This window comes from Manis pentadactyla, chromosome 11 (assembly GCF_030020395.1).
Source record: "Manis pentadactyla isolate mManPen7 chromosome 11, mManPen7.hap1, whole genome shotgun sequence".
In the NCBI taxonomy this organism is placed as follows: Eukaryota; Metazoa; Chordata; class Mammalia; order Pholidota; family Manidae; genus Manis; species Manis pentadactyla.
The window spans coordinates 106,186,349-106,201,646 of record NC_080029.1 but is presented as its reverse complement, the minus strand read 5'-3'; the positions used below and the strand labels follow the sequence as shown (position 1 = coordinate 106,201,646).

The 15,298-nt window shown below is 41.9% G+C and overlaps 1 protein-coding gene across 5 annotated transcripts in view; it reads right to left on the bottom strand.

The window, feature by feature from the left end:
* The window catches only part of CGNL1 (cingulin like 1), a 170,160-nt gene that overhangs the window by 105,342 nt on the left and 49,520 nt on the right, over positions 1-15,298 (bottom strand). For 4 of the 5 annotated variants that reach the window (XM_057488844.1, XM_036929732.2, XM_057488842.1 and 1 more), the window contains 2 exons: positions 1,510-3,117; positions 686-780 (listed from right to left, as the gene is read on the bottom strand). In XM_057488844.1, coding sequence (XP_057344827.1) covers positions 686-780; positions 1,510-3,102 — 1,688 coding nt within the window. In that variant the 5' untranslated portion in view covers positions 3,103-3,117. The remainder of the gene's footprint in view (positions 1-685; positions 781-1,509; positions 3,118-15,298) is intronic. The other variant, XM_036929733.2, reaches the window with a different exon arrangement.

Genomic DNA, 15,298 nt, shown 5'->3' with positions numbered 1-15,298 from the left:
GCTCTATATGACTCACAAATAATTGTGAGAGACAATACAAAAACATGAAGTGTTTCGATACCAATGAGTATTTGCCAAGTGACTTTCAGTCATATCAGGCTGTAAAGCCTTTTTTCTTTTTAATTATATTGATGAGACAACTGAAACAGAAATTTCAAATTCCTGACCTAGAATTCCAGTGCAGTTACTATCTAAGAACTGAGAACAAGATTACTCAAACTCAGCCTTCAAGATAAGTATGTGGAAGGCACTGCTTTCATGACTCAGACATGCTTTAAAAAAAAAAAAGGAAGCAGGAGCTTCTGGCCAATGTCAACTCTGGAGAGAGGAGGTGTTTTTATTTGTAATATCTAATAAGGGACCACTGATTGCTCTTGTGCGTGTTCAAGAACTCAAGGGGATGGCATTAATTCAAAACTGAATGGCAGATATTTCTATCTTTCGATCTATTTTGCAATAATAAAGAACCATTTAAAAAATGTGTTCTACCTCCCTCTCCCCTGCTCTCCTTTCCCAACCACCCAGGACTTAAATGCTGTTAGGAAAACTCCAGCAGTTGAGTCTTAACCCTCAAATGACTCACACAGGGCAGGAAGGGAGGGCAAAACACAGGATCTCAGAAAAGGAAATAAAGCCTCCCCACCAGAAATGACAATACTTTGGTCCTTTAAGGAAAACCACTGACCCTTCTTTGAGGTAATTGTAAAGTATCTGCTTGGCGGTCTCCTCATTGGTTTGTTGAGTGAGCTCCTGCGGGCCTTTTAACAGATCCGGTGTGGCCTGGAACATAACGTCTGTTATTAGATCACAGGATGTTAGGAAGAAGGCAAAACCCTAAAGCAAAAGCTGCCAAACAAACACATGCCTACTTTCCAAAAACGATTCTACAGGTAAGGATTCTCATTGCAACTGTCTCCACCAGAGACCCTGGGCAAGTCTCGTAACTTTTCCTTACCTCAATTTGCTTGCCTGTCAATCGAATTTAACAGCGCCTACCTTCATAGGGTTGGTGCAATCCTCTAACATATAACAAATACTGCCTGACATGTACCAAACTTATTATCATTTTTATCATTAGTTTTTAGTGTTACTACCATTACACTGAATGTACCACTTAAACAAATTACATCACTTTAGGATTAACCTAATTTCTCAGGCCAAATTAACACAGTGACTCAATTTCACGAGGAAAATTAATATATCCACACAAACCTCAGCATTGAGCCTCTAGGTGGAAACAAATTCTGCATAGTTTTAGATTTCACACAAGAGAAAAATCGAGCCTCTTTATAGGGTTTGACAACTCACTCCAGACAAGCCACGATGGAATCTAGATGCACTCGAGTTAGAAAAGCATACAGCTGGCAGTGCGTCATATGCAGAGGAAAACTCTTAAAAAAAATTCAGCTGTGCAATTACTCCTTCAAGATTGAGGATCTCTTTCTATAGGTTCTAATGATTTAGATCATTTAGGGGGGTTAAAAAAAAAAGGCCTCACACTAGTATTACCTGAGTATTCGAGGTGGAAGTAAACGTCTTCACAGAAATCTTCTTGGCACCGGAGTCAGGTGAAGTTGCCAGCGCCGGATTCTGTAACAGCAGCGTAGCTGTGGCCGTCTTGATTTCCTCCTCCTTTTTATTCTGTGCTGAGAGGGAGTTTGAACGCAGGGTCGTGCCTTCCCGCCCACCTTTGTTTTCTGGAACTTTCCCGCCGTGGCCCGGCGGGGGCGGCCTGGGGTGGGCTCCCTGCAGCTTGGCGCAGGCGCGGCCCACGCTCTGCTTGGCGCCCGGCTCCTGGGCCTGTGGCCGCTGCCCACACACCTGCGACGGGCGGAGGAGGTGCTCGCTCGACTTGCCCAGGTGCCTGCTGAACTCGGTCAGGTACTCCGAGTCCCCTTGGAGACCAAAAGGAAAGGCGCTGTCCACGCTTCGGGACCTCTTCCTGTCCTCTGGATTGATTCTGTTACGCCTCCCAGACCTTCCTCGTCTCTGGAGCCCAGGTTTTTGGTCAAATTTTTCAATTAACTGATCCACAGCAGGAATTGATCCCGTATCAATATCTCGCCCCGTTCCTGGCAAGAAGGGAATATACCTTCTGTTTTCATGACGATTGACATTGTCAGCATGGATGGCACATTCTTGATCATCAAGCAAAAATCTGTACAAAGAGTTGGCAGAGGTGGGCGTCGTCGAGGCGGACGACGATCTCCGGGACCGCGAGCCGTCCAGCACGGGCCCCGCTGAATCCTGCCGACGGAAGGGAAGGACGTCCGGCCTGGTTGTCTTGGTTTCAGGATGGGAGTGTGGGCTGTGGGCAGTTAGGGGCCTCCTGCCAGGGGAGAGGACCTCCTCCCCCACCCCCTCCTTGCCGCAGCTCTGAACATTTACACACACTGAGGTCTGCTTCTTGGCATCATCTATGACCACGGAGCTGCACAGACGAATGGCCCTCACGCCAGACCTGCCTACGTCTTCCAAAGAAGGCCCGGTAGAATGGGAACTAGTAGCTTTGGGAAGGCAAGTCCAAGCCTTTTTATTGGACTTAATTTTGTTGGGCTCTTCTTCTGTTAAACTTTTTAGCCAATTACTCTCTGGAGGTTGGTGATTTTGTAAGTTCAACTCATTCTTTTCAGGGTCATAGGGCTGCAAAAGCTCTGGATGCTTCTGAAAGTTCAGCATGTGGGATGGCTTCCCTGGCCCCTCTTTGCTTTCTAGAACTCCATTCTTGTCCTCAGCGAGAGAGGGTTGTTTCAGGTTTCTTAGTGGGCTGGGTTGCACATACGGGTTCTCTGGGAGTTGCAATTCTTCTGCACTGTTCTCTGCTAGCACAGACCCGTTGGAGTGCAGAGGCAGGTCATTTATCATTGGAGATGGAAATGAAGGCCCATTTTCAGAAAAAGATGTGCCTGCTAGACATCGTTCTGTGTTATTCAGTACTATGTAGGGGTGGCCATCAATCCCTTGCACCCGAATACTGACACCATAGGAGCCTGCCTTAGGGTGCTGGGAATTCCTTGGTTTTTTGGTTTCATCGCTCGCAAGTCTCAGATGGACGCCATATTCCTGCTGCACGTGTTGATATTCACCGAAATACAGCTCCATGGTTCACTGTTCCTGCTACCAGGGAAAGATGGAGTAAAAAGAGGACATTAAGTTAGCATTACATCTATTTAAAAATGTTATGAGGAGAAGCTTCCAAGTACAAAGAAAACGAAACACTTTGAGCAGCAAAGAGACTTCAGAACCAAATGCTCACCCTAATAGGCCTTTCTGGCTGCCCCTGAGTCCACGTGACCAGGGTGTTTATCAACACTGGACTTGAACCCTGGTCTCTGGGTGAATGACTGGCATAATGACCTGACGCCTTTGGCTTCACTTCATTACTGTTTCTGCTGATGGGCTATTCTGGTCGCTTTGTTTTTCCCTTAGTTGGTTTCTTCACACTTTATGCTATTTATTTTTAACCAATAGGATATTCCAGGTACCAGCATTTGAGAACAATGTAATTTTCCGTGCAAATAATTCAGAGCTAAAGCATACTGATGCTATTTTTCTTTTTTCCTATACTATTATGTCCCATCAAAATAACACTTTCTACCTTTTGTATGCACAATTCTGCTTTGAAATCTTTACCATTCTTTATGAAGATATAATGTTAACATTTTTTGTTTGTGAGACCAGCAGTCAGAGTAAATACACAAAAAATAATTTTCAATAGTTTTTTCTCACCAAAAAAGTCCAAGTAACATATTGATCTGAAAAATGTTATGAAAGACTGAAAACTCAGAACTCTTTATTTTGTGATGGGTCCTAATGCCAAGAATCACTGCCTTTGCCTTTCTGGTGTATGGCCACCCTAGTCAGAAATGGAGGCCAGACCACCAGGCCGGACACTCAGGTCTCCCCCCCACCCCCACCCTGAGGGATCCGTCAGACACTCACACCCATCATTCTGAACAACAGCAAAGACCCAGAAAGAGCTGTAACAACTGGCTACAGGTAACAACTGTCTCATTCTTTCACTATTAGGGACCTCTTTTGAGTTTTCTTTCTATTCTGGAATCAATCTAGTAGCATATTTCCCAAGAAAATCATCTATTTGATCCACATTTTCAAATTTATTTTCACAGAGTTTTGCTAACGATAAATTACTTCATCTCCTCTATCATTATCTAGTTTTGTTTGTATTTTCTTCACCTTTCTCTTAATTACATACATAGAATATATGTCTATGTATTTTTTAAATCATAGTTCCCCTAAAAACCTAGGTCTTATATTTATCAATCATTACTTTTTTTACATTTTCTAATTTATTGAGTTCCAGTTTGATCTTTATTATTTCCTTCTGTTTTCCTTTACTTTGCTGTTCTGTTTCCAATTTCTTGACTGGCATACTTCATTTGTTTATTTTTATTCTTTAATTATATCCCATGAACTGTGGTATGTGACTATGTGGTATATGACTGGTATGTGAACTGTGTTGGTTCCTAACAAAGAGACCCAAAATAATAACCTGGGGTTAGGATTTTTTTCCTCAGAGGTAGGAAGTCCAGGGCTGTTACAGATGCCAGGATATTTTCAAGAAATACGCTTTCTTTCCACTCATCTACCTTTAGCATATATTAAACACCTGTGACTGTAAGATGATGGACCCAGCATCACATATGTCAGGGGCTTATAGGCCAGCTGAGTCAGCCTTCTTTTTAAGGAGCTGTCCTGGAAAAGCCCCTCTTTCCAATAATCCCTTACATCTTTTGGTGAGAACTTTATTATATGGCCACTCCTACCTTCAAGGGGGATTGGAAAATAGGGTTTTTAACTGGTCACTGACACTCTCAATAAAATAAATGTTCTCTTAGTAAAAAGGGAAGAGAGAATGGACATTGGGTCGATAGCCAAGTTTCCACCACAGTCGTGTTTTTATTATTATTTTCTAGGTAGTTTCAATTTTTTCCTTGACCCAGTTGTTGTTTTTGAGAGTTTTTTCATAGCCAGTATCCTTGTTGTATTGTTTTGGCTTAAAGTATATTTCTATATGTTGTTAATTTCTACTTGTATGCTAGTCAGAAAATGAAATGCCTATTATTTCTTCCTTTTTAAATATATTAAGGTTTCCTTTGTGGGTGAAAATATAGATAACTTTTGTCAATGTTTAAGGGGTATCGGGTGTAGTCTCTTTTTAAGGCATGGCATTCAAAATATATCCCTACAACCTTAACAATTATTTAGTTCAGCTATAGTACATCCTTATTTTGTCTTTCTGATTTGTCTTGGATCTTCCTGGATACATCTGTCTCCTACTCCTAGCATGATGCTGTCAGTTTTGCTTGGTGATTATTCCTTTAAATGTAAAACATATTTGACATCACCTCTAATTTTACAGATAAAAACAATTTGGAGAAGTACATTCATCTGCAAATTCATCATTATCTCCAATTATTTCATTATGCCTACTGCCAATCAGAGTTATACTAACATTTTAAATAACTTTTCACTAAAGTAAAACCAGATATAATGAAAACCTGTACTCTCTGGCTTCCCTTTCCCTATCCTGACCCCATTCCCCACAGGAAGCTGATTGCAGATCAGAGCTGTTTCTTCCAGTACTTCCCTCTGTAAGGGAGACGAAATCCTGGGGCAAAATACCTCTAAAAACCAAAATCAGTCAAAGGAAGAAATAAAGTTAAAAATCCATTTATTGCTTACAAACTGCAATCCGGGGCCTTCTCTCCTTCCTCCAGCAGAAGCAAAACTGCGCCCCACCCCCTCACCTCTCAGGTACAGGTAAGCCCTCTGTTGCCCAGGTAATTACCCATAGTTATGGAGAGGAACTTCTCTCCACCCCTGAGGAATGATGCAAATGCACTAAAGCCATACTTCTCTCCACCCTTGAGCACCTACTGATATGCAGATGTACTAAAGCCAGGTGAGATTATTCTGGAAATGTTACAATTTCACCCACACCCTCCATGTGGCTGGGTAATATGCCCAGCTTCAGTTTCTTAACTTATCAGCTTTCCATAAAGTAGATGGCAGATCACGCATACAAATTTCTCATTCTGCTAACTCCCCAATAATAAAATCAAGAGCCAGTTGTTTATATTACTATGACTACATACTGTTGAGTAAGGAACCAAACTGTAGACTATGGTCATTTTCCTTTGTTATAAAACTTTTAACTTCTTTAGAGTTAATAACCGACTGTTATTTTCACTCGTCCTGTTCCTCACATATCCTGAAGCCCTTTCATCAAGTTTATCACCTCAGTTAGATGCTTAGCAGTATACTTGATTTCCAAATGATCAACGTATCAGATAATTTGGTGCTCTCTCCGCCCGGTGCCCTCCCTTCTGCAGCCTTCCATCCTCTGCCCTGTATCAGGGTCTGTCTGCTCTCTTCCTTTCATGCTGTGTTGTTTCCCAAGTGTTGTGTCTTCCTCTTTTTTAGATTACCCAGTTGGTCTGATGGAGCACACTTCCAATACCGTTTTAAGAAAAGGTCAAGGGAATAAATTTTTTTAAATCACTGTATTTTGAAAAAATGTCTTTATGCTTACTTTTTATTAACATTCTAGCTGGATTTAGAATCCAAGTTAGAAATAATTTCCCCACAGATTTTTAAAAGTATCACTGTAATCTCCCACTTCCAGGGATGCTGTTAAGAATTATGATGCTATTATGTCCTTTCCTCTGTATGTACCCCATTTCCTTTTCTCAAAAATTTTAGGACATTTTGTCCTTCAAGTTCTGAAATTTCACAATGACATACTCAAGTGAGGGTTTCATAAAATTGGACACTTTTTATAAAACCTGGGCACTTAATACATATTGCTTCAGTTTAGAAATCCATGTCTTTAATTATGTGAAATGTTCTTACATTATTTCTGTGATCATGTTGAGAACCATTTTATTTTGTTCTTGGTTTTTGCATCTAATATATTAATAATGTTGAATCTTTTTGACTATATTTCAGTTTTTTGCGTTTTCTTATCTATTTTTTTTTTAATTTTTATTAAGGTATTATTGATATACACTCTTATGAAGGTTTCACATGAAAAAACAATGTGGTTACTATATTTACCCATATTTTCAAGTCCCCACCCATACCCCAATGCAGTCACTGTGCATCAGTGCAGCAAGTTGCCAGAAATCCACTATGTGCCTTCTCTGTGCTACACTGTTCTCCCTGTGATCCCCAACACCATATGTACTAAACACAATACCCCTCAATCCCCTTCTCCCTCCCTCCCCACCCACCCTCCCACACCCCTCCCCTTTGGTAACCACCAGTCCCTTCTTGGAGTCTCTGAGTCAGCTGCTATTTTGTTCCTTCAGTTTTGTTTTGCTTCATTGTTATACTCCACAAATGAGGGAAATCATTTGGCACTTGTCTTTCTCCGCCTGGCTTATTTCACTGAGCATAATGTCCTCCAGCTCCATCCATGTTGTTGCAAATGGTAGGATTTGTTTCTTTCTTATGGCTGAATAGTATTCCATTGTGTATATGTCCCACATCTTCTTTATCCATTCATCTATTGTTTTCTCATCTACTTTTCAACTCCATCTTTTTTGTGCTACTTTTTGAGAGATACATCCTCAACTTTGTTTTTTCAGTTCAAGTATTTAATTCACAATTTCCGTCATCCCTTTTTTGTGCTCTAGGTGTTCTTCTTTTATAAATGCTTTTTTCATTTTAGACATGAAATACTTTCTCTCTTTGAGGATATTAACAATAAATCTTTTTCAAAAACTGTGTTTTCTGTTTTCTGCAGTATCTCCACTTCTGTAAGTTTCCTCTTTTCTGGTTGGTTTTGGTCCTTTCGTGTTGAAGGTTTTCCTAATACGACTCAGATCCTTGGCTGCCTGACCCTATTTAAGAGTGAGTACCTGAAGTGGGGTGGAGGCTCTGTGCGTGTGGAGAGGAGTTACTAGCTAGTGAGCTCCAGGTAGTAAGGGGAAAAAGGTGCCAGTCTTTCCAGTGAGGGACACATACATTTCACCATTTGGGGGCACTTTTTTCTGGAGCTGTTCACTTTCTCAAGACAAGAATCCTCCAGTCCATTGCTGGCACTGCACAGGCCTGACTGCTGGCTTCACAGCACAGGGTATGGAAAGAGCATGGAGGTCCCAGCTCATTCACTCTCTCTGTTTTCAGTCACCCACACCCCCTTCTGACATTCAGTTCAGTTTCTCCAGAGAACCGACCTCCAGTCTGGAGGGGCGCAGGGGCAGATGGATACCCAGATATCCAGGTGCACAAGAGACCCCGGAAGCCAACTGCTCCAGTTCTCAAGGCTCTTACGTAATTCTCTAGTTTTGGCCTTCTACGGTCACCCCCGCCTTCTATGGTCACTGATGCCTTCCATCTTGGAGCCTCTCGGCATCTCTGCAGGGAAGTCACCTCATTTCTGTACTGTCAGCACTTTAGAAGGAAGCATCTCTCTCCACTAATTCAACTACCACTCCTTCCCTCTAAGTCTCCACTGCCGTCATCTTTGTAGGTTTAAACATTTTTGTCCCTTTATATTTTTGAGTGGGATTTTGAAAAGAAGATAAACCATCCACTTTTAAACTTACCTGGTGAGACGAGGCTAATAGTATTTGTATAACACATCAATACCAGAACAAGAACACAAACGTGCTTTAGACGGAGAAGCAGAGCGCAAAGGCCGAGACTGAAATGACTGACTGGCTGGGTCTTGATGCCTCGTTTCTGAGCCGCGCTGGCGTGTTTTATTCTGGATCCGCAGAAGTATTTGTATTCATTAAAGTTTATAACAAAGACTTAACAGAAAAGCTTTTATGCCAACACGGCAATGCTTTGTTTATGATATTTACTAAATGGGGTTGTTTCACTCACCAATAATCTCTTCTTAGGCCGACTCTGACTTTTCTATGAAAACATTTCTTCTAATACTTGGCAATAAAATTTTTCTTGAGGGTTTCATAGTCCTTTTCATTATCTGCTGGTTTTACAGTCAACACTAATTACATTTCAATCTCTGAAGAAGGCCACCTTGGTTTATTACAATCTTAGCTCCCTGTTAGCAAATTAATCCACATATTTGAATTTCACAGTATGTCCATAATTTACATTTCCTTGACAACAAACCTCAATCCAATATTTTCAAGGAATGACATTTCTCAGCTGGGCACTGGTGTCTTAAGCAAATGTGGATTTCATTCCCAATCACAGTGTAAACACTGAATTAATGAATGAATTCAAAGACAGCTGCTCTCCATTTTCAGACACCAGGCCACGTCACGATCCTGATGCACTCCACAAACATACTTGCTCAGTCGGGGACTAAGCCCAACCAAAGGCTTACATAATTTGGCAGTAAATGCTAACCAACTGCCAGGCTGTAACATTGTGGCACTTGGCAAATAAAAGCGGTGTTTTGGAGTGGAAATAATGCTTTCAGAAAAGACCGTTAAGTGATGATAATTGCTTTAGTTAGCGAGATCAATGAGTGTGTTTCTGAGTAAGAACAAAGAGCTTAGCACTTGGAAGAATTAGGAACATATGCCAGAGAGAAACATTTCCTCTCCCTGAGCCATCAGGTGTTATCAGCTGAGTGCAGAGATTAGTCACAATGCCAGCCACACATCCTGGCCTCTCTACCCCAATTCCCAGTGGCACCTCCAAGACCTGGAAGCATATTCAACAGCCATTCCAGGGGCCCTCCTGGCTCCCGTGGAAATGCAGCCAGGTGCTTGGAAACCTCTCCACTCTGGCTTGCCCTCCCTCCTGAGGACAACAGTCCTCACCAGTCATGCCAGGCAGGCCAAGCACCAGGCACAGGACAGGGACACCGTGTATGTTCACTTGGAAAGAATAATTGTTTTATCATACAAGTTATTTAAAATAACATCTAAAGCAGGGGTGGTGAGCTAATGAGCCTCAGTGCAGTTTTTAGCTTAATTCCAGAAAGTAAGTGAGCCACAAACCAAAAGGTAATTTCCCCCGAGGGGGAATTCAGTGGCTGTCTCATTCAGAGGAAAGCCACTGTCAGTCTGATGATACAAGTTAACCCCTCTAAAGCCAGGACAAAATGTTCACTCCTAAAGGATATACGTGTGAGACTGAATTTTGTGTGAGAATATCCACATCAGAACCTCAAACTAGTTTATAGTAAAAACTCAGAGTGTGGAAAACCAAAATTAGCAAAATGCATACTGGTTTTTCAATGTATTTTCATACATGACACAAAGAGGCAGCCTTACCTAAATTAAGCAGTGTGTTCACTCTTTCCTTTTTATTTCTTTTCTTCCTTTCTTCCTTTCTTCCTATTTTATCCATTCCATAGTGAAAACAAAGGAAATGGACCAAACTTTTAAGATTCAAGAGAAAGTGTCTTCACACACAGTCAAACCTTCAGAACTCCCTGGGAAACAATTTCAAAAATCAGCTTTGAGGTTTGAAAATGACAGCCGGGTTGCTAATTTACACAGTTCAGTATGGCTTGAATCTCTTTAAGCAAGCACAATGACCAAAACATTTCTATCAGAGGGAAACATTAAAATGTTAACATGGAGGGCTGCAGCTTTCCTGCAAGCCCACCCACTTCAAGCAAAAAGGGAGCGACAAAGTAAGAAAGGAAGCCAGTAGGAAGGTTCCTTTTTTCCTAGGGATGGAAAAACTTTGAGACTCAACCTAGAAGCCTGCAGATCAGAGGTGACCAGGACTAACTAATCCGAGCACACTCAGCCTGGTGCGAAGGTGCCAAGCTGGCTTTCCTGGGTTCCTCTGCTTCTCTAGAAGCCGGCGCCATCCTGTCCCCACCGGTGGTCTCTCGCCAGATCAGTCTCTCTTCCACTTTTGTTGGCTTTGATCTTTCTTTCCTTACCTGGTTAGCACGTGCATGACCACTTAAAAAAATTGACCATGTTCTTATAGTCCCAACTTCAATTTTAAAATCCAGTGATTGATAAGTTACATTCCACATGGCCTCTGAAAAAACACAGAATTCCTATCCAAAAAAAGGTTCAAGATATGTTATTCATCCTTTTTCACCTCATGGCCCTGAAATGATTTCTAAAAGTTCCCCCACCATTACAGACCTAAGACACAGAAGTTTGCGATTCTGAAGACAAGTAGTGGAGCAAATACCCAGATGCAGGGGAGAACTGTCCACCTTTGACTCAGGTCAAATCCAAGCTCCGGATAAGTTCTTTAACTTCTCTGAGTGTTTGCCTATCTCTGAGGTCAGACAGTTAATGATGACTCATAAGGTAACTGGGAAAATTAAATCATATACTGTATGCTAAATGAAATAACAGGAAATAAATGAAAAAAAAAGTTCATTGTGGTATTTATGGCCGTAAGAAAGCCAGCCTTGATCATAAAAGATTTTTTAAATACTAATGAGGCAGAGGCTAAAAACCCCACTAGTTAACCAAAAAACTTTAACACCAGTATTCTGAAATAATTTATTAACTAATTAAGAAACCAGAGGGCTGAGAATCTAAAGTACAGTGCTGTGTCCATGATGGAAATATAATAAATAGCTGCTGTAAGAATTAGTGTCTTTATGTTATCAGGTACACAGAAAAGATCTTAACCAGGTAACAAATTCACAACATTTTTTGTGCTTTAGTTTCCTATATGGAGCGTAAGCTCTAAACATATCAACACAAGGTTTCAAGGCATTTTCTCTCTAAACCCAAATCTAGCTTCAGAATCCTGCTCAACACCACGCCCTTGCAGGCATTGTCTATTGATCAGCATAGACAAACTAAAACCTGCTTGTCATCCCTGACATATATTACGATACTCACCTAAACCTACCTACATGGAAGCCAAAATGTCCCAGAAATAAATTAACTCCTAAACTACCTGTGTGAGAGATTCTACTTTCTCCCGTTTAGAGATGTATAAACTCTGATGGGGCAGGAATTTCCCCCAAGGTCTCACACCTGGCTCAGGGGCAGTGATGAATTTAGGACCCTGCCCTTCTCTCCCTAAGACCTGAGCTATTTCTTGAAGGACCATGTCTTATTTCTCTGGCTCCCACAGTCATTGGATGGCTGTGGACCAAAACACATCTCTTTGTCCCTCTGCAATGGCATGCCAGCAAGGTGGCCTCTCATCTGTCAGATCTCAGGGGAATGTCACTCCTCCAGGTGGCCTACCTGCTTGCCATGTTACTGGCCCTCAGAAAAGGGCCCTGCACATATGAATGAACGAGTGAACTAATAAGCCTCATAAAATGCACATAGCTCTCTGAATCCCTCCTAAAATGTGAACTTTTTTTTAAGTCAAGGTTTCCCATAACAAATCCCCTATGTGCACACTACCACCCCCAGCTGGAAAAATCACTGCTTAAAACACCAGAACCCGATCATCACCATCAGTGTGGTTTTACTCCCACCTCCGGCCACCATGTTTGCAAGATGTGCATGTTCCAAAAGTAGAAGGTGGGCCCTGGGTTATCAAGCATCTCCTAAGTGAGTAAAAGGGCCCCTGCAGAATTCCCACAATGCCAGCTGTGCCAAGCCTGATTCCCGGAACCTCCTCAAAGGAGATTTCTGCAAAGAGAATTCCATAGCTACACATTCTCCCCTGGAATATATGTTACACCTTCTGCAAAGTATCTCTTCTTGGCCGCTCAAAACAAGATCACACCAGGGAAATATGTCCATCTTTGTCCTCAACAGTGAAAAGACACAGGGAACTGGCACTATGAAGAAACTTGGCCAAATGACCATGAAGTCCAGAGCCACCCAGGAAAGGTCCATGCCATACAGCCTTCCCACCTCCCCTCAGGCATCAATTCACAAACCAACTAAGTCTCCTAACTGTCTCTCTCTCTCAGTTGTTTGCATGGATCCAGAAAGACTGTGCTAAAAGGACAGGCACCCTGATTTGTCCACAGAAACCCACTGATCATACAGTGTGACTGTGAAAAAACAAACAGAACACCACGTGGTCCCTTGAGATATTAAAAAATAAAATAAACGTCCTAAAACAAAAACCTAGCAGCTTCCCACATGTGCAAATTCAGACTGTCTGTTGTTCAAGACAGTTACTACCCCAAGAGTTTGATGACACCCGAAGTCTGAGGAACACTTAGGAGGGCAGCAGGGGAAGGGGGCTATCCCAGACCCCAAAGTCACACAAAACATGCTGCATCTTGTTCTCACCAGTTACTTGGGTAATTAAAGAGCTGATGGCTCTTTTGGATATTCTGACCATTTCTGAGGTCCTCAGCTCCCCTCCTTACCTAAAGCACTCCCACCCGAACGCATCCTCACATCCTGCTTTTCTTCTTCTGCCCCAGTCTCCCCAGTCTCGCTGTTCCACCTAAGGAGCTCATCAGCTTGAGAGCCTCAGATTCTATTTGGAAGTTGCCGTAGTCTGATGTGTCCCCCTCAAAATTTGTATGTTCTAACCCAACCTAAACCTAACCTAAAATTAAAAAACCCTAACCACCAAAGATGATGGTATTAGTCTGTGGGAGATGTTTAGGTCATGAATGGGATTAGTGTTCTTATAAAATAGGCCCCAGAGAGGTTCCCTAGTCCCTTCCACGGTGTTTGGACACAGCAAGAAGATGCCAGCTGTGAACCAGGAAGAGGGTCCTCACCAGAACAACACATGCTGGCACCTTGATCTTGGACTTCCAGCCTCCAAAAATGTGAGATATACATTTCTGTTGTTTATAAGCTGTCCTGTCTGTGGTATTTTGTTAGAGCAGCCCGAAGGGACTAAGACAGAAGAGAAATAAACAGAATAAAACAAGCACTTACATTCAAATGTAATGGGTGTGAAAGAACCATCTTTCAAAGCAACAATCTGTCTCCCTCTTGGGCCTCATTTCCCAAGTGCAGAATCCATTCCTCTGTGACTGCTAGGGCCTGGGACCAAAGTCAGAACTAGGAGCTTCTGCTAATACCTTCCTAACCCAGGCCCTGGCCTTGATGAGAAGAGGCTGTCAACTCCATTATCTTTAGATGGAAATATCTTTATTTGATACAGATGTTGCCAGTATGGCAGTTTTCACAACTCAGGATGTTTTTCAATAATCAGAAATTGAATCAGACATAATCAGAAACCGAAGTTTTATGACATAATACAAACAAAAGTACTATATATGCTAGTCTTTTAGGGTCTGTCAGTATGTTTTCTTATACGAATGTGGACATTTTAAAATTTCACTCCTTGAAAGCATGCTCAAATTTAATCACCCACTCAGAGCCTATACTACCCTTATTTTGTTAAAAATAGCTTTTCACAAGCACTTTGAGAGTTATGGCCTATTCCTAGGTGTCCCTGTCCTTAGCCACATCTTGAACAGATTAATTCCTATTTTAGTTTTTTATAAGCTTGTATAATGTACAGATGCCTTTAGACAAAAAATCCTCAAAGACCCTTAGTGTTCACTTAATGTACAATATAGAACTAGTATAGTTCTTATACCAATACAACCAAATTTGCACATTAAATACAAATACGATTTTTAAAACTGATACAATTCAAATTCACAACATAAATGTAATTCCAGGGTGCTACTGATTTTGCTGAAACTAAATCACCATACATGATGTGAACAGGAAGACAAGGCCGCTACAGAGCAGGGCCTCCAGATTTCGGTGCGCACTTGTTACCTGGTACAATTTCCTGAGACTTTTTATTCAAACACTATGAAACGTCCATTTGTGCAGTTTCCCATAAAAATACTGGGTCTTCACATGGTGTGATGGCCTCACTTATGTGTCCAATCTTTCTCATTTTCCAATAGTACGTGATAATTAAAGTGTTGTGACCTGAAACCCAAACCATTATAAACACAGCCATTGGAATTGAGTGCTGGTATCCAGTGGTCATCCGACTCATTCAGGATATGCTGATACCAATGTTTTATTTGATTCCTAACAGTTTGTTACTGAGAGCCTATTATTGGGCTAGGCCTTCTTCCACAGCAGTTAATATGGGAAGACAGAGTCCCGGCCCCACAGAATGTATACTGTAGAAAGGAGAGAGAAGATGATCAAGTACCTACAGAGACAAGTACCGTGAAGAAAACGCAGCAGAGTAAAGAGAGAGCATGGTGGTCGGTGGGGAGGTCTGTTTGAGATACAATGGCGAAGAAGGCCTCTCTGAGGGGAACATTCGATGTGAAAGATCTTTGTAAGCCATGCACGCACAGAAAGTTTAGGGCTCCTGGGAAAGGAATGTGCTAGGCAAGACAGAGAATCAGCCAGAAAGCCACTTGGCCAGAACAAGGTGTGAGAGAGGGGAGGGGAAGGATGGGGAAGGGCAGAGCTAAATCAGGGGGGTGCATAGACCCCAGGAA